Source organism: Mirounga leonina, unplaced genomic scaffold (assembly GCF_011800145.1).
Source record: "Mirounga leonina isolate KUSES-001 unplaced genomic scaffold, KU_Mleo_1.0 Mir_125, whole genome shotgun sequence".
NCBI lineage: Eukaryota > Metazoa > Chordata > Mammalia > Carnivora > Phocidae > Mirounga > Mirounga leonina.
In genome coordinates, this window is record NW_023270305.1 from 58255658 (window position 1) to 58275951 (window position 20294).

Here is a 20294-nt window from a genome sequence, read left to right on the forward strand (position 1 = left end):
CTTTTTTATTATTATTTTTATTTTTAAAGTAGGCTCCACACCCAGCATGGTGCCCAACATGGGGCTTGAACTCATGACCCTGAGATCAAGACCTGAGCTGAGATAGATGCTTAACCAACTGAGCCACCCCGGTGCCCTGAACCTCACTTATTCTTAGGACAAGCTTACTTCATAAAAGTTGTATTACCCTCATCACAGAGATGAGTGAACAGGCTCAGATTAGTAAAAAGATGGCCCTGATCTGGAAAGCAATTTGGCAGTATTTGGCAAGAGGCATAGAAATAACCACATATGAAAGTTTATGATATAATGTTAAGTAAAAAACAGAAACAAAACAAAAAGCGGAATCTATATAATGATTATAACGTTAAATTATACATGCATATAGGTAAGAACTATTGAAAGGTTTAAATCAGCTCAGATTGCAGGATCTTTTTTTTTTTGAAGATTTTATTTATTTATTTTAGAGAGGGAGAGTGCACAAGCAGGGGGAGAGAGAATCTCCAGGACACTTGACACTGAACACAGAGCCCTGAGCTCAATCCCCGGACCCCAAGATCATGACCTGAGCTGAAACCAAGAGTTGGACACTTAACTAACTGCACCACCCAGGCACCCCGGGGATTGCAGGATCTTAAACTGTTATTTCCTTTGAAGGTGTCATAACTTGGCTATGAAATAATTATTATATAAGAATAATTTTGGACTAATATAAAGAACAGCTAGAAATTTAACTTTGCCCATTAATAATGGCCGTCAATCCAGCTGTGGTAAGAACATCATCTGAGTGGCCTCTTGACTACTACTGCTTTCATTACTTGTGCCCTTTCCATCAGGAAGGTTCTGGAGTGGTGCTACTTGAGAACAGAAGTAACTTATCTCCCCCATCCCTTTTCTTTCTTCTTGAAGGGGCAAAAACTTCCAGCCAACAAGTTTCAGCAGGTGCTTTTTCTCCCCTATCTAATCAATACCCACTAATTTTAAAGCTTCACCTGCAGACTCACAGGAAATGAGCACTTATCAAGTAACAGATATTTAGTGTATTTTAAATCCACTTTTACAGCCATACCTCAAAGCACTGCTAGGTGAGTATATAAAAGGTTGAAGTTATAAAGCAAGTATGGACTTAGCAAGACTCTACTTCCCAGAACACCATGCTAAAATTCTGTAATTTTGTAATTCTCGATTAATATACCAAATGGGTAAATGACAAGAAACTGTTTTAACTGCACCAATTTCAAAAACTGCAGGATTAGCAAGTAGGAAAATCCCAGCCAAATTCTACAAAGATTTACAAAGCTAGGAATTAACCAACCATGCTTTTAAAGCCCTGTAATCTCCTAGGGTAATACTAAACTTTAACTATTATACATTTAGATACGAGAGTATTTTTATAGTTACTTTAAAATGCTCTAGTTTACCTAAAAGAAAAAAAAAAACCCACGAAAATCTTACCTTTACTGCGGACTTCCTAAAAAACCACATAAACTTTAAACCTCAGGAAGGTCATAACCTTTCTGGGACTATTTCCCTCTCTGCTCATAGGGGTAAGGAGGCAAGTAGAGATTATTTCCAAGGCAGCACTTCTTACACTTGAACGTGCATACAAACCACCTAGGGATCTTGTTACAACTAAGTTCTGACTCAGTAGGTCCGGGGTGGGTTTGAGATTCTGGACTTGAGATTTCTAACAAACTCCCAGGTCATCTGCAGACCACACTAAGTAACCAGGCTCAAAGTACCTTGCAGTTCAAATTTCGAGGAGTCTATGCTGTTTCTAAGTTTGTCACCGCACAAATTCAACAGCCTCCCAACTGGTCTCCAGCCTCTCTCTTGACCACTACCCTCTAAAGCAATCATCATACTATGTAGTCGGACACACCTTTCTTCGGAAGAAAAAAGTCAGAACAAGTCACTCTCCTGTCTAAAATCCTTCAGTGGCTTTCCACAGCGAGACTTACCTCTGAACTCCTTAACCTGATTTACAAGACCACACATCCTCTGGCTTTTCAATTATCCTTCTAGAACCTCTCCAACCTGCCCTTCCTGGCTCTGCACTCTATAAAATACTCTGGCCACCCTGAACCCGTTCCACTCCCCCTACCCTGGTCCCGCACCTCTTGATTCCCTATTGGGTCCCTAACCTGGACAAGTTTTTTGTACACTTGCTTCTATTCCTCTGCAAGCTCAACCAGCATTTCCGGCATTGCTGAACACCTTCTCACACACTTCCTAACTGGGGACAGTTCTCATTGAAAAGCAGGCAATCACCAATTTTTTATGAATAAACAAAAAGAACAAAAAAGCAAACCGTATATCTTTAAAATCAGTTTTATTTTATTTCTTCGGCTCTTCTTGCTCTAAAGTTGCCCAGATTAGTGACCAACAACTAAGCTTTTAAATGGCAAGTCCTGGGGCGCCTGGGTGGCTCAGTCGTTAAGCGTCTGCCTTCGGCTCAGGTCATGATCCCAGAGTCCTGGGATGGAGCCTTGCATCGGGCTCCCTGCTCAGCAGGAAGCCTGCTTCTCCCTCTCCCTCTCCCCCTGCTGGTGTTCCCTCTCTCACTGTGTCTCTCTGTCAAATAAATAAATAAAATCTTAAAAAAAAATAAAATAAAATAAATGGCAAGTCCTTTGCACCCATGAAGTGGTTTAACAGCTGCCAGTTTTAATTAAGCCAATCTGGCAAAGATTACTGAAGAAAAGTGCTTACAAAAGTCACTTATTTCATCTGTCATTAGTTTTTCATACATAGCTGGCGGCCTAACAACTGATAGAAACTTGTCAGGCAAGAGGGAGAAAAGACACCAAAATCTAAAAACGGCTGAGATCTACCCGGGTGACTTTGCGAACATGCACAAGTGTGATTCCAACTGTGAACAGAGGTATGCCTGTAAAGCTATCGTGAACTGAAAACTTGAAGCTCTGTCACTATTCGTGTCATGTTCCAGAAGAGGGGAAAACAAACCCTGAAGTCCATATTTAAACTGCTGTGCCATACTGGACTTCTTACAGTTCATCCATATATATAGTTTTCTTTAAAAGAAAATACGATGATGGAAACAATAACCACACTTGACTTTTTTTTTTTTTGAAAGATTTTATTTATTTATTTGACAGAGAGAGAGATAGCAAGAGCACGAACACAGCAGGGGGAGTGGGAGAGGGAGAAGCAGGCTTCCCGCGGAGCAGGGAGCCTGATGTGGGACTCGATCCCAGGACCCTGGAATCATGACCTGAGCCGAAGGCAGACGCTTAATGACTGAGCCACCCAGGCGCCCCACACTTGACATTTTAAATAGTACACAGATGCTTTCAAGGAAGCATCATACAGACTATGGCATTTGCTGTTCAACGCAACCCTGACGGTAAATCTAACAGGTATTCAGGTAAGGAAGCAGCCCAGATCTTCAGATATCCAGGACAGGGACATGGCCAGGTGCCACTTGCCTCCCTTCCAGATACCAAGTTGCGGGGATTTCTGTTTTTCAAGTGAAATGCAACAGATTCTTCACTAAGAACCTAAACAGAACTAAACGAGACACCTTACTGAACTGTCCGCGCAAGCTGAAAATACTATTATCTTTTTCTCTATTTTTTTTTTTTTAAACTTAGATCTTTCTGGATTGGTCTTCCCACCAATTCGGTGGGGAACTGGGACAGATAATTAGCACCTCCGGCAGATGAGATGGCTGAGGCCTGCAGATGTTAAATGGCTTCTCTAATTTCAAGGGAGAGAGGCCATTCCTGACTCATTAAATGCCTTTTCGACTATTAATTTTATTCTAAACATACTTCTTCACAACTCTTCATTCCTCAATAAATCAGAATATCTGGTCCCATTTAGGAGTGATTCACGCAGTCAGTTCCTCCCCATCTCCCTCCCTCCCCATCACCAAATCACAAAGATTGTAGGAATGATCCAATAAGCGAGCATTTCTCAAACTTGAGTGTGCACCAGAGCCACCTGGCAGGCTATAAAAACACCAACTGCCGGGCCCCACCCCAGAGTTTCAGAAGTCTGGCCTGAGAATTTATATTTCTAGCACATTCCCAGATCACACCGATGCTGCTGAGAACCACTGCAATAAAGTAGTCCGTAATAACAATTTCATTTATTTACTCTTTAACAGACTTGGTAACTGCTATGTGTCAGACAGGTTATATCAGACTTTGTTTTTATGCCCCTAAACTTTGTGAAATGTAGAAAAAAACCCAAAAAGGTAAATCAACGGTAACCAAAAGCAGTATGTGAAAAATCACAAAATGAGCAAGTGCTTCAACTTTAAATCTTACAGGAAGGGAATCCAAGCAGAGATTCTGACCTCCCCTCCTTCTGGGAATACTTAGAATTAAGTGGCACCTGAATTGAAACTCAAAAGTAATAATCCTGACTGAAGAAGTAATTCCCGGTGCAAGAAACCTAGAGAGCAGGGTCTCAAGGACAGGAAAATGCAGGGTAGGTTTAGGGAATCCTGAGTACTGTTGAGGAAGGAGTATCAGGAGCAGGAGATAGGAAGGTCAGCTGGAGCCAAATCACCATGGAGTCAAATCCCAAAACTTTCTGCACAGAGCTCTAATTAGGGCCCAGCTTTAGGGAGGCCCAAGAGTTGCAGGGGAGTGGTAGTTCAGGAAACCAAAGAAAGAGACTAAAACAGAGGGAGATGCAGTGGAGCAGACCCCTTTCCAAAAGGCCCTAGGCATATGAAGAGGTGACAAGAATAGAGTCATCAGAAAGCTTCCTTAGCAGTCTGGTCATTCAGTTCCATTTCAATACTCTAAGAAAAATGGTCTCTTTCCCTCAAATGGAGTTAATCCGTCACCTCCTCTTCTTCCTAGCTGGCCTCCAACAGTCCTTTTAATGGACATCCCAGTCAGACACTGGATTTAAGCTAAAGGAATTGGTATTCCCTTGATTGTCAGAGTTCCTGGCCCACCAAAAACTGAGAACACCACATGTCCAGAAATCTGAGCGGTCCTGAGCTCATTAATTTTCCACGCCACCAGAAAGCATTCATGATATCTAGGGAGCGGGTGCTATGGCTCAAACCTAACCCACACTCTGTGATCCTAGAAGAGATCAAATATGCAGTCAGAAAACCTGGATTTTGGAGATGTAGCCTCATACCAATTGATTTTAACCCAATGATCCACTTATTTACCTATAAAAAAATAAGAATATCTACCCGAGAATTATTATTAATACTAAATAAATGCACACTTATTTAGGACTATGTACTAGATCCCATACTAGGTACTTTGAACAATCTCATTTAATTAATTATGCAAGATGATACATATTAAAGTTAAGTGCTGCACATAGTAATTATTATTATTACTACATCATTCAAAAAGAATTCTAATTCACAAACCTGTTAAGAACTTCAAAACTGTGAGTTGAAACTCTGGTAAACTGGTAAAAAAAAGATATATATATATGTATTTTTTAAGATCTTTATTTATTTATTTGACAGAGAAACAGAGATAGCAAGAGAGGGCACATGAGTGGGGAAGAGAGGGAGAAGCAGGCGCCCCAGTGAGCAGGGAGCCCGATGTGGGGCTTGATCCCAGGACCTGGGGACCATGACCCGAGCTGAAGGCAGATGCCCAACCAACTGAGCCACCCAGGCGCCCCCAAAAGATATCTGTATTTCTTTAAATTGGTGATTGTGCCACAAAGTTATCTGGGCTTAGAAAAGCTATAGTATTGGCAGGTATCCAGACGAAAAAGCCAATCTTTTATGTTTTCATTAAATCAGAAATGCTCTTAAATTCTTGGCCCCCACCCCCAAATAAGAGTTACCATTTGTCACCAAATCTTTTCACTGGAGGCTTATACTTTATATCTAAGACCTTTAAATTTTCTTCATGACAAGATGGAGGTGTAAGCCCAGTAATCTTCTTTCTATAAGGTTTAAGACATTATGCAAGACAAACATCTAGGTACCCTAACAAACTGGCAAGTTCTGAAAAACTTGAGAATAAATTTTCTTCACAATATGTGAGCACAAGACCAGCAATATTTTTTCCCTAAGAGAAGAAACTAGGACCAAAAAAAAAAAAAAAGGCAACAAGCCAACCCTGATAGCATGTAATAAACTGCTCTGTAGTCTCCCTCTACATCCCACCGAAGACGGACTACTCCGTAACTCTTTCTAGACAGTGGGACAAGTTCATTTAGCCAGAACAGCTAAGAAAAAGCACCTTCTCCAGAAATATCAGGTGCTAGATGTCAGGGTTAGGCTGCAAAGAAGGCAGAAGTTCATTTTGATGCTTTTCAACTAGATCCTGTCTTCATTAAAACTCCACTGCCAGAGCCAAGAGAATCAGTGCTCTCTGGGAAGCAGGCAGGCAGGAGAGAGGAATCAGGTTAGGGTGCCCATTTCACAATGTAACCTCATTACTGTTGTTATTATTATTGTCATTATTACAGAAATAAAATAATATTAGTATCTATAAGTCGAGGAGAAGGTTAGAGAACCACAATGTGCAGCCTGAGCTCAATAATGCCTGTGATCCCGGTCAAGCTATTTGTCTTCTCATCTTTAAAATCTCACAGATGTGTTATGAAGATAACCATATATAAAGCTCCTACTAACATGTCTGATACATGGTAAGCACTCAATGAAACCTTTTTCCCACCAACCCCAACAGAGGAGACAAGAAGCTTTATGGAATAACTGGAATGTGAGCAGTCTTAAAAATTTACAGGAATGATTGCTATAGGTAAATGGATGGGTGGGGCATTTGAGGCAGAAGGCAGACAATGAAGCCAAAATCCAGGGCTTGATTTTATGAAGAGCTGTAAACCTGCCCACCTGGAAGATTGGATTGAAATTAAGAGCCCAAAAAGGAAGTCCTTGGGGTAGAGCCATTTTGGGGAGAGTGCAATGCCAAGTAAAGGGGCTGGAATTTAGTTTACACCTTAGGCACAAGCAACAGCTTCTGAGTACAAGAGCAGCAATATTCTCCTATAAGGAATTAAGCTGATCTGAAACTGGAGAAAAGGTATCACAAACCTGTTACTACATTTTTTATAAACATGTGAGGTTGAGTTTTTTGTTTTGGCATTTCTCTCTAACGTAAAAAAGAAAAAACTAATGCAACTTTAAAGTACATGCACAGGCTCTGAGGAAGGTGGTAACTTAATTTTGCAGAGAAAGAGACAAAGCATGCACTCTGGGTGTGTCTGTTAGGTGTGCTGGGTGTTGGTGGTTAACTTCTGAAGCCATCAGAGGCTGAAGGTCCTGTCTCTTGTTTTATGCCAGGAGCACTAATGTGAAAGACATCAATCCACATCTCAGTCCCCTAAATCAGACTGTAAATACGTCATACTTATTTGCTTACTATCTAAGTAGACCCAATACATTTTAATATCATACTTCCCTTAGCTGGAACATCATATCTCATCCCCTGGGCCCTCTTGAAATTTTTATGATCCAGTGTGAAAATATTTGAAATCCGCAAAAATGCAGAAATATCTCCCACAAAATCACAGTACTCTTGGACTCTCAACATAGATGCTAAATGAATAAATTCATTTAACACACATTTAAAAAAATCAATTCAAAGGACCACAGTTTATCAATATTGGGTTATAAGTGCTAGGAAGGATGATACTCAGAAGAGGAAAAAAAAAAAGCAGGGGGAGGGGCAGCTTTGGAGGTACGTATAAAATTAAATCAGATGATATAATCTATACATTATCAAAGATGTGGTGGTTGGAAAAACAACAAATACAAACTGCGGGCAGGGATGGGAAAAGGTTTTAGCAAAAATTCTCCCTAAAGTTGCTTAAAATGCCATCAGTTCCATTTGTTACTAAGGAGAATGCCATGTTTGTAATTCTCTTGGGATCCACCATACCTGAAAGTTAATTCACTCTTTCTCAGTTCCTCAACATGGGTGGTTTTCTGTTATAGAAATACCAACACTAAACTTGTGTAACTCCTAAACCACAATATGTAGAAATAAAAAAGTTATCTGGAGCTACATTAAGGAGCAAAAGTCCTTAAAAAAAAAAAAAAAAGGCTACCACACAAAATGTGAAGCCCACCCCTTTTGAAGGGATTTCCTTGAGAAACAGTAACCAGGCAAAAATATCAGGGGAGCATGGTGATTTTTTTTTAATTTAAATTTTCCTCTATCCAGAGAGGACAGTTTAAGACATTTCCTGTATGCTCCACCCTTCTCGGTGAGCAGTTTTACAACCATCCTCCAAGCTTTCAGGTAACAGCCTTTTGTTATGGGTGGGCCTGTGAGTACACTACTCCCCACACCTTCTTACATCTTCTCCTTGGCTTTGCATTTTTTCTGAGACTACAGGAGTGGGCTGACTGGACGTTGGTAATAGGTTTTCTGATCAAGGATCCACCACTGGGTGCTTTCTCCTTGACGGTATGACACAATGAAGCAGGGAGACTCAGTGATGTTTACTAGAGGTGTGTTCTGAATTCTCAAAACCTAAAACTGTGGGGCTTCCAGCAGAGACCCAGAAGATAACAGACACACCACCATTCCTCTCTTTACCATCTGCAAACTCCCCCTACCTCCCTGCCCCCCACCCCAAAATTTTCCCAAAAACGCAAATTCCACCTTCAAAGAGCTCAAAGAGAATGAAGCAAAGGCATACAACCATTCCCTGGAGGGAATGGAGCTTCTTAGCTAACTGCCCCAGGAATGCAGCACAGACTAGCCAATGTTTAAAATCACGTCCTGTTCTGCCTCTTGTTTTCCAAAAAAGTATCATTACTGTCAACTCTTTCACAGGACAAATAAACCTGTGAATGAAATATATCCTCCCTCCCCTTCCCAATGAACACATTCTAGGATTGAGCTGCTTCCTTCCTTCCTCCTCATGGGAACCACACTGGTGGCACTGAGAAGCGTTAAAATAAGAAACACACTGTGTGAAGGCCACTTTTTCACATTAGTCAGAGCCATTCCTGGCCTACTTCTGATTCCAGGGGCTTCCAAACGGAAGGAGTTCTGTTTTCAGTTATGAGACCTTTTTCCACGTACAAGGTCTGAGAAACCTCCAGCCAGGCCTGGTAGGGCAGGGACAGCCGAGGGCTGCAAGGGCCACCCCAGCGGTGGGCTGAAGGCCCATCATCCCATACACTGCTGCACACAGGACCCCGCTCTCCATAAAAATATGTGCGGTAAAATACTGGATTCATTCAATTATTTGAGACTAATACAGACACCAAGAAACCTGTAATTGATCCAACTAATCCAACCCATAGCATTGGAATGACAATAACTGGCTCTCATTATAAATTACATAGCCTACTAAATTGATGGGAAGGCTCTTCCCAACACAATACATCAAAAGAGTTAAAATTAGGCTTCAGAATCAAAACTGTAATTTACCCAAGGCTTAGGAACAAAAAGACCACTCCCTCTTCTCCTTTGCTATTGTTCTACAGGACTGGGTGTCGAGCAGTGCACTTTACACCTTTAGGATTCCCAGAGGTTAAGAGGCTGGGGGGCTGGGAAACAGGCGACCCGGAATCAAAAGCTTGCATACTAACAGGCCTATTAGCATTGATCCACTGAGCTGCAAAGATAGCTAAAAGGCCAGAAAATGTGTACTCAGTGGGTAGCAGATACCTGACAACCGAGAGCCAAAAGGATGAGAGAGAGAGAGAGAGAGAGAGAGAGGGAAAGGGACTCCAAATGGTGGCTTTCCTAGAGTAGAGTGAGAAACTGTCTCCTTTAAGGAGTGAATGGGGTGCTCGCAGCCAACCAGAGGCTTTGGGGCCGGGCCGTGTGGCACAAATAAAATCTCGGAACCCCCATAGGCACAGCCCCGGGGTCACGTACCATATGGCACAAATAAAATCTCGGAACCCCCACAGGCACAGCCCCAGGGCAGGCCTGGCCTTTGGGAGGCGGGGGCTTACCTTGTAGTTGCTTGAATCTCCCTTCCAGCTGGTTGTAGTTGTAAGGCACCTGCCCCGTGTAAGCTGGCGACAGCGGCCCTGAGATGCTAGACGTCCTCTGCAATTCCATTATGCCCGGCGTACCGCCCTGGCGGGCTGCACGGTGGAAATCCCGCTCCGGCACCCTCCTACCCCCATCCAACACACAGCAGCTTCCGCACGGCCTGGCTCCCGGCCCCGGTGAAAAAGGCTGGACCTAGGCAAGCCCCATTCCGGTCTGAAAGTCCAACAGGCGGATCTGATAGGAAGGTGGCTGCAGGAGAGTCCACCTTAGCCCGGCCAGGAGTTACCACTCCGGGAATCTAATTCCTTGTTGCTTTCCTTCCTTTTGTGGCTCCCGACTAGAAGCTTGAAATAAATCACCGAGGAGGGGCGGGAGGACGAAGGCAAGGAGGTGCAAATCCTACTTTAAGAATTTTTTTAAATATGGCCAATCCGAAGCATGCCCCGGTCGCCGAGCCCGGGAGCTCGCGGGAGCAGTACACACACCTCCTCCCGGCTGCCCGCGGCGGCCGCCGGTTTGTAATTTAATCGGGAGCCACTCTCCGTGCGCTGGGCGGTGATGTCACCTGATTAGCATAACAGCATTGTAGAGGAAACGCAGGCTGTACCACGAGGAGGGGCGCGGGGGAGGCCGCCGGCCCGCGGCCCCCCACCCACAGGCGGCCCCGGCGCGGCCCGCGCCGCCTCCACCCGCCGGAGCCGCCGACCCCCGGGCCCGGCCCAGGACGCGCCCGCCGCGGCGGTTCCTTCCTAAACAAAGCTGCTGGAACTACAATCTTTTGTTGAGAGCCTCATGTAACGGAAAAGTCTCCGATTACTATCACATGGAAAGAAGGCGGCCCGGGAGGGTGAGGAGCCCCGCAGGTCCCGGCCGGGCTGCGCAGCCACGGCTCTGCGTCTGCGGAGATAATGCGGGCACGGGGGCCGCGCACCTGGGTGCGCGCGGCGTTCCCACTGCGCGGGCGCCAACCACGCGGCGGCGGCCCGGCCGGCCACCGTGTAAAAATGAGACAGAGGCCCTGTGGGCACTGTGCAGGGCCACGGCGAGGGGAGGTGTAAGTTCAGCGCACAGAAAGACCTCAACGGACTTCTGCGGCCCTCCCGAGATGTTTAGCGGGAGGTTTGTAACACGGACCCTATAAAACGAATTCAGCGCTAGATTTACTGGAGCACTGATTTGCAAGGCATTGTGGGAGAAAGGTACACAGGTAAACGCCTCAAGGATCCCAGGCCTGAGGAGTTCACGAGCGGATGGGGAGATAAAAGAACAGAAATTACCCTCAAATCCTACTTTGATTTGTAAAATGAAGCTCCCGAACTTTTGGGTTCTTGAAGATATTAAAACACTCCTTAATTTCTCCTACCAATCTCTACCAAAAAAAAAAAAAAATCCTCTACAAAGAAAAGAACAGTGATCAAGGTGTATTTTAGGGAAATAACTGACCCGAGTTTTTTCTTCCGACCTTCTCCCAACTAACTGTGGGCACACAACAAATCACAAATTTGGCTTTTCCACATGGAGCCCTGCAGCAATACTCACTGAAGAAGGTAATTTCGTTCCTAAAGGATTCCAATCTGCTCGAAAGAGGTGGGCCTCCACTCCAGGATTACTTTAGTCCCCAGGGCACTTGTAATTCAAACAACTGCATCCTGTCCTGAGCTAGAGTTAAAACAAACCCAAAGTCTAGCTGGCTGTTCAACTGAGCAACTCCCATTCCTAACATCTACAACAGAGGCTTTTAAATACACCCAGGGTCAACCTTTAGCTTTCTAAAGCCAGGGCCAGGATTTGAAGGCATTTCTCACCATCCAGGATGTAGAGTAATTTCTAAAGCCCCTTTAACTGCCCACAACTGCAATTCACAATGCTTACAGGAATGTGGCAAAATGTGGGGTTACTGGAAAAAGCAATGGACTAGGATTCTCAAGACCTGAGTTTCTAGTCCTGGCCAAGGCTCTTAATCACCGATGACCTTAGAAGAAACCCTGGATTCTTGCTAAACCTCCCCTGTCAGACAGGGATAATTAATACCTACCTCTACAAGGTCAGTGAGGGAATGATGTGAAAATACCCTGACAACGATCGTTCCATTCAAAATTAGGAGTGTATTTTTCAAAATACCTCTTACATATTTTCCCCCACATATCACATCAAAGCAACAAAAAGAATGGAGAATTTTCTCAAGATCTTAACAGGCCCTTCTTCACTATTAAATACAGTATATATTAATATTAAAATATACTTCACTACTAAATATAAAGTTTTCAGTCTCTAAGTGTCCAGCTGTGGGCCGAGACAGAGACTGCAAAGTGCTTGCCAATTTACAATGCTTTATTTTTAATCTTTAAGCCACTTAGTGAATAGAGTATGAGTCACCATTCTTGGAGTCTCCCTTTCAGCTCCCTCTGGTATGGGGAAGTAGGTGAAATAAGCTTTCTGATTAGCCAGGTTACGTACTAGATGATGGGGGTAGAGGCTGGGATTAGTATAGCCACACTCAATACTAAAGAGCAGACTCAGAACAAGCCAGGCAGAGTGAACACATGCCAAGTATTGGAAAGAAAGGTTTTGAGGCTGGGGAAGGGTTTAATAACCCTGCAGGGGCAGGAGGTGAGAAGTGGGAATCTGTTTGCTGTGATGGGGCAGGGGAAGAAGAGGACACAAGCCTGATGACTCACCTGACCACCTCCAACTCAGCAATGGGGAGGAGGTCCAGGAAGGCCAGAGGCACTCATTCTTTAGTCCATTCAGTATTTACTGGATGCCAGCTGTGTGCAAGGTACATTGCCCAGTGGAGGATTCAGAGATGACTGGGCGAGTTCCTGGCCAAAGGAGATGGGACAAATATGCAAACAGTCCAACACCAGAGAAACAGATAGGGGCTAAAAGAGGGGAGCTACAAGAGTTCAGAGGATAAGGGAGACACAACTGCCTAGGAAGACAGGCAGAAACAACTCCAGGAGGGACTGGCATTGTGACCAAACCTTGAAACACAGGTAGACTAGCAACAGGCTGGGAAAGGGGGAAGCCTCCTCTCCTAGGGAGGGGTGGTTGGGAAGTAAAGGCACCGACTGGACTGTTCCAGGAACAGCACCAGTGAGTGCTACCCTTTGATTGGAGCATGAGGGACTGTCAGGCAGAATGGAAACCCTGAGGGAACTAAGCCTGGGCAGGAAACCACTGGAGACTTTTCAGCCAAAGGAGGATGGGGTCTGGGTTGGGCTCTAGGGAAGAGTAATCTGGCAGTGGTCAGTAGAAAGGAGAGAGACTGAAAGCAACAAGGTCACTCAAGTGGTTACTGGAGTTTTCCAGGTCAAAGGACTAGTCAGTGTGAGGCAATAGGAACAAAAAGGAACAGACTGATGCAAGAGTTAACCCATAGGACTCTGGTAACCAACTGTACGTGGGTGGGAGGTTCAAAGGTTAGGGTTGCAGAAGACTCTGGGGTTTTTAGAGCTGGCTGCAGGGTGGAGGGAAGGATTGAACATTTCTTTATGGATAGGCTGAATTTGAGTTACCTGCAGCACCAAGGAGCGACAGGTCCAGAAGCAATCAAGGAGGTGGAGCAGGAGCTCAAGGCTGAGGATAGAGTCCCATGCACAGTGAGAGAGACTGCAGTGGGCTTAAACCTGGGAAGGAAGGTTAGAGGCAAATGGCTGCGCACAGAGCCCTGGGGAAGGCCAGGGTCTGTGAGGAAGAAGAAAAAACAGTGGAGATACCAAAGAGCTACGGAATGACAATCCAAGAGAAGAAAGAGATACTTGAGGAGGAAAGGGGTTAGAATGACATCATGTGTTGCAAAAAGAAGGAACCAGAAGTCAGAGAAGATGTGATCCAGTATATGAATGAGGAGGTCAATGTGGGTAATAAAAGCCAAAGCGAGGCTACCAGGAATGAAAGAATGAAGAGCAAAGGGAAGAAGAGCAAGAAGGTAGAGGTGGTGAATAGAAAGGAGCAGGGGAAGGGGCTCTGGGCCACGTCCAGCTGAGCATATCCTCTGTGCACAGGTTTCAGCCCTGAACTGGCACAGGTAGGAAAAGACCAGTGGGAAAATGGCTTAAAGGTATGGGTGGGGCAGTCAGCCTTAGCCAAGAGGAGATAGATACCCTTACCTTCAGAGGCAGGAGGGAAAGGATAGGGACATTGTAAGGAAGAAAAGAAGAAATTTAAAGGAATTTACCCAACTCTAACTTAATAAAGCAAAAGGCCACGGGTCCTACCCACGGTTTATCTGTAGTGCTCTAAGAAGAATATATTTTCTCAAGTGACTAAACCTATGAGGTAGGTATTAGGTCCATTTTGCAGACAAGGCAACTGAGATTCAGAGAGGTGCCATGCCTTGCCCCGGGCCCTACAGCTGTTGAATGGTAGAGCCACACCTGGACCCTAGACTGACCAAGGTTAGCCCTGTTTACCCCATGTATTTAGAGCATAATATCAGCTTACTAATGGTTTGCAGGATTTTCAGAAAAACCATAAAAAACTGGGTAAGTGGTATCAAGATACCTAAAACCCAAGCAAGCCTCCACAGAAACTTCTGCAACACTTAGTTGGGTCAGGAACAGGCACATTTTCGGCTAATTCACATGGAAGTTGCTACTTTAAGGGTTCTCTTGTTGTGAATGGGTTTTGTTTGGTTGGGTTTTGTTCCTTTCCTCATACTTGGACCTATACACTAAGATTCTATATGATTTAGCATGTTGCATGTGAATGGAAACACTAAGCAATGAGATTAAGCCTGTATTTGTCCCAAGAGGCTTTATGAAGTCTGAGAGATTAAAAAGAAAGAGAGAGAGAAAGAAAAAAGACAACGCTTTCCCTGCATCACAGCAAGCTCGAAAGCATAAACTATGGTGTGTTCATTTCCTGAACATCTAAACATTAGCAAGATTGTGATGCTTCAGAGAGGACTGCCAACGTGCTAAGATGTTATAGCATGTGTACACATTCAAGGACTTGAAAAACCAACCCAAGAGCTGGGAAAGAAGTGATTGGGAACAGGGTGCGCCTCGGTGGCTCAGTCAGTTAAGCATCTGCCTTTGGCTCAGGTCATGATCCCAGGGTCCTGGGATTGAGCCCCACATCGGGCTCCCTGCTCCGCAGGAAGCCTGCTTCTCCCTCTCCCACCACCCCCTGCTTGTGTTCCCTCTCTTGCTGTCTCTCTCTGTCAAATAAATAAATAAAATCTTAAAAAAAAAAAAAAAAGTGGTGGGAACAGGGAGGGACAGAACACAACAAGGTTTCACATATAAACTGTTTTGCCAAATTCTCTGCCCTTTCCAGATCTGCCTTTCCTTCATCTGGACAACAGTTGGAGGACCACAGCCATTTTCTTCTGAGTGTTTCTTTATAGGAAACCAAAATAATATTACTAAAATAATCCTCTTCCAGTGGTGTGGCCAGATAGAGAAGCAGGCTCCAAATCATGCTGGTGCATTTATGCTCCCCAGAGGTGAAGCTTAAGGGATCTGTCTCACCTCTCCACCCACCCACCCACCCACCCCCTTCTCCAACCAGTCTCCTGCCCACTTGAATCCTTACCTGTGGGCATTCTTTTTCTGCATCCCCTCTACTGTATAATGCCCTGAGAGCCTCCCACCCCTAACTACCTAGTTACCGCTGCCCTTTCTCCCAAAGCCTGCCTCCATATGTGTATTCTTAAAAACCCATCCCTTATTCAAAGGGAACTGCCCCACGTACCAGGAAACTCAACCAACTAACCAAGCATATCACCATGAAATCCAGTCAAAACCAGAAAACAGAATTACCTGGAAACCTTCTTCCCCTGCCCTCCCGAAAAGGACAATTTTCAACAAGTCCCATCGTCAGAACACATTCCTGACACTAGTGTTTCTGTTCACGGCTAGCTGCCTGCCACCCTTCCAGAACATCTCCTTTCTCTCCAATGGCACCGCACACACAGGGCCCACAGCCTGGGCAGCCCGAAGCAGTCAGCAGCGCTTCCTCACGACCACGTGGCTCCTGAAGATCAGGGCCTAGACCGCTTCTCTGATTACTCCCAGAGCATCACCCACGGAGCATTGGGTCATGGTTTAAAGGAGGAAAGGCGCTTAAAGACTGACGTGGAATCTAAGCATCTGACTCTGCTGCTTTCTAACTCCGTGATTCCCTGAGCCTGAAAAGTTGCTACAACAACGGAACCAACTTCGTAGAGCTGTTGTATCACTGAGATAAATGTTTAGGAAAGAAAAATGTTGGGAAGATAGCCGCACTGTCTGTGCAGCTATGATTACTCGTCTTTAAACTCCTTACAGGGAAATTTCAAAAACTAATTTTACCCCCACCTTTGGCCACCAAGGTTGGCCTACTGGTTGGAGGATGTTGCCGGTTTCCTGTGGAATCACTAACCTCAGGCCAGGGACCAGAGCGGGTACCCCTCTGGATCTCTAAACAAGGGCAATTCAAATGGCAAGACCAGTCCTCCAGCTGGGAGATACTCACAAAACCCCATTCCCTTCTCTTTCACTCACCCCATTTTACACTGGGAAAGGCATATGCAAAATCGTATTTTATAATAAAAATAAAGCAGTAACACCTCAGAGATAACAAGAATACAATATTCACTATGAAATGAGTTACAAAGCGCCTATGTTTTTACAAAGGCCAATGTTTATTTAAGGTGGGGCTATCAGATTTGAGAGTTCAGGACTTAGAATACCTAGACAAAAATTAAAGGGGAAGACTAAAGGTATTTTTCATCTACAGCAATTGCTCTCTCTGTTCCTGAGAGGATACAGATTTTTTTTTTCCTATCTCCCATACACACGCACAGCTTCTACAAATTATCTAGTCACATGGCTGCATCTAATTCCCATTTACATCTTTTTTTCTGTTTCTTGTTCAGCGTCACAGCAGAATTAAATACAAAGTACCTGATATCTCTGCTGAGAGGGAGAAACATGGCAAATTACACTCAGTAACAAGTACCCAAGGCCCTGGGGAAGGAATGCAGTTTATTGAATCTTCTACCTAGCCAAACCTTATCCTTGCATTCTTATCGCATCTGTTATCTGCCCATGCAAAGCTTCCCTGTATGGGCAAAAGAATGCCCCAGTCCAGAGGCCCCACCTTTGGCAAACAGGTGCTGCTATGCCTGTGAACAGAACACCAGCCAGAGCCAAGACTGGGCTCCTCTGCTAGAGGCTGAGTGGTTCAAAGGAAAAGAACATCTGAGGAATGCAGCTGGGGCCAGGCCTGCTCTTGCCCAGGATGTTTGGTCCTGCTTCCCACCTCCAACATGGAGGGAAAAGGCTGACACATACAGGTGTTCACAGCCACTGGGCCAGAGTCTTACAAGGAAGCAGACGGGGCAGTGAGAAGACGCCGCTTCCTGGTGGTGCAGCTCATGGGGAAAAAACTGGAAGAGAGGAGATACAAATCTACTCTTTGTGGGGTGCCTGGGTGGCTCAGTTGGTTAAGCGACTGCCTTCGGCTCAGGTCATGATCCTGGAGTCCTGGGATCGAGTCCCACATCAGGCTCCCTGCTCAGAGGGGAGTCTGCTTCTCCCTCTCCCACTCCCCCCTCTTGTGCTCTCTCTCTCTCATTCTCTCTCTCAAATAAATAAATAAAATCTTTAAAAAAAAAAAAATCTATTCTTTGTGAAAACAGGCCTCTGGACCCTGCCCTCAGGTCTTCATACCCATGTTACCTTTTCCAGAAGCTTACCATAGACTGGCTTTAGAAAAGAGCAGATTAAACAGTCCCCCCCGCCACCCCCCCCAAGAGGGGGAAGAAGGAAGAGGGAGGGGAGGGATGCAAACCTCATCATCAAGGCACAGGCCTCATACCTCCCGGGCTCCAGGGAGTCAAGGTCAACCCGTCTACATGTGCTCAGGCCCATCTGGGAGCACAGACCACACTGGAGGGACCAGCAAAGTTATAAGAAGTGATTTCTGCACAGGCACTTTCAACCTACCTAGGAAAATAGGTCAGACCAATGGATAGACGGACAGGGACACAGACACACACACACACACACACACACACAGTAGCATGTTAACAAATGAAGAACAGTGACAGTTACAGAAAGAACCATTCCGAATGGATCAACAAGATAAAAACAGAGCAGAGTGGCGTTTCTCCCACACAAACACTCTCTGTGGCTATACTGTCTTTTCTGCGATTCTCATGTGGCTCCTAGCCAAATCCCTGCCAACAAGTGCCACAGTAACATGAGAGTGTAGGTTACTGTGTTTGTTAATTATGGGTGGGGGGCGTTACTTCTTCCTCATTGAAGCGCAGGTCCCTATTACCCAGCTGGAGGGCTATGGAACACGGGGTGCGGCCCTAGCATGTTAAAATGTGAAATATTTTAAGGGTGCAGTCATTTCTTCCTCCTCAGCACCTGAGCTTCTGCCAATCTCTCAGTGAGATAACACAGCCTCCTTCCCACACAACTTTGCTAGGCAGCCACTCGCTGGGCACAGGCCCTGAATAATTCATGGTCAGCCCGGTCACCGAGGAGCACCAAGCCCACCAGCTGCCATTAACTGGGAGGCCAGCCCCAGACCTACTATGAAAGAATTACCGACTGTCAACTACCTCTGAGACCTTCTTTGCAGACACCAACCACTCTTCCCACTTTTCTCCTCCCCATTCCCACCAGATCAAAGCGCAACTTTTCCTCTAAGGAAGACAGATGCTGAGTACTGATGGCAGGAGAAGAAAAGTGATGCCCTCCAACAAAAGCACAGTCAGGGTGTCACTCCCCCACTCAGGACACTGAGATGACATGGGTAAATGACCAGACACTGTGCCTGACACACACTCAATAAATGCCAGTCCTCGTCCCCTCCTCCTCCTTGTCCCTCTGTTCCAGCCAAGCTTGAGCCACATCCAACCGCCGGTTTTGGCCTTTCCCATCTCCACAGCTCTGCTCTGGGTGCTCCCCTCCTCTGTCAGAGGTCTCTCCACCCTTTAAGCCAAGCCCAAGGCAAGGCGTCCCTCATCCAGGAAGAGTTCCCAGATTATCCCAGCTGACATGACTGCTCCTTCTCAGAAACCTTATACCTGCACCGTCAGCACCCCCCTGCCTGGCACCTCCTGTGCCCTGCCCTAGAGTATTGCTTTTCTTGAGCACCAGTCTTATCAGCCTCATTAAAATAATGGAAAGTGCACCAGTTACGGACTTGAGAGAAGTGGAAAATGGGACTCCAGTCTCAGCTTTTGTCACTGACCAGCCTTGTGACCCTGAGCCAGTCCCCTGGCTTCTCTGATTTTCTCCCTAAAAACCAGGGGATCTGAAATCCAAGAAAAGCTCTAAGGTCCTCTGGATATGAGGCTCTTAGAAATACATCACAACCTGTTTTCGGGCAGCTGCAAGTCTCGGAAAACCTTCACTCTGCATCCCTCAGCCCAGTATCCTCCACGAAGCAGCTGTTCAAAAACGCCTCAGCCGTTTCAGAAGCCTGAACACTGAACAGAAGCCTGAACAGAGCAAAGGCTCTGTGAGGGAGATGGCACCATTCAGAGAACTGCAGGGCCTACTCCACCTTCCGCAACACCCCTGGGTCTATGTGTTAATCCTTCACGAAAAGAAGTTGAGAGCTCCAACTCCTCAGGGCAGACAAAGAAGGTCCCTTCCAAAATTTACCCACCTAAGCCAACCATTTCATTTATAGATGAGAGGCATGACCAGAGATACAGAGTAAGTTACCGCAGACCAGAAAGTAGAAAGCAGGCCTTTTGAATTCCTGCTGCCTTTCATTTCTAGGTCAAACCAGGAGCTGAGGACAGAAGGGGTGGCAGGCATTTCTCAGAGCTCTCTGTCAGGAAGGTGGGCCCAGGGCTCAAAATCAGGAAAAGCCCATCTTCATCCCCTCCTCCATTTCATCTTCCAGCTTCCAACACCAAGGTGGGGCCAACAAGTTCCTACTAAGTGGCAGATGACACTTATTTTCCATGTTCTCTGATGTCCAGCATGTCCCAGCACAGAAAGAATGAAGGTGCAGACCCTGGTACTGACGATCCTATCTCACAGACCAACACAGAATCAAATACACTGTCAGCCCCAGGAAACTCAGTTTTCTGCGCTGGACTTTTCTTTATAATTCTTAGGATGTTCTGAGGGAAGTTTACTTAGGAGGCATTTTTTTTAAAAAAACATCTGACAAATGGATTCATTGATTATAACTAGAATTTTAATGACAGGTAAGGAGTGAAGTGAGCTAAGAGAGAGACTAAGCTCTTTTCTGAAACCTTACATGTTCATCTACAACCACCTCTCCATGCACCTTTTACTACCATTTCTATCACCCTCTTAATTACCATCTAACCAGGAAAAAACACGAATTGTGACCACAATGGTGCCTTTCTCCACTACATCT

General features: G+C 45.3%; 1 protein-coding gene across 5 annotated transcripts in view; it reads right to left on the reverse strand.

The window, feature by feature from the left end:
* Window positions 1-20294, reverse strand: part of SPTBN1 (spectrin beta, non-erythrocytic 1) — a 195903-nt gene that overhangs the window by 100172 nt on the left and 75437 nt on the right. Inside the window, exon 1 of one of the 5 annotated variants that reach the window (XM_035001553.1) lies at window positions 9905-10528. The exons of 3 other annotated variants lie outside the window; for them this stretch is intronic. In XM_035001553.1, coding sequence (XP_034857444.1) covers window positions 9905-10013 — 109 coding nt within the window. In that variant the 5' untranslated portion in view covers window positions 10014-10528. Of the gene's footprint in view, window positions 1-9904; window positions 10529-20294 lie in introns of those variants that run through there. One more of the 5 variants, XM_035001554.1, reaches the window with a different exon arrangement.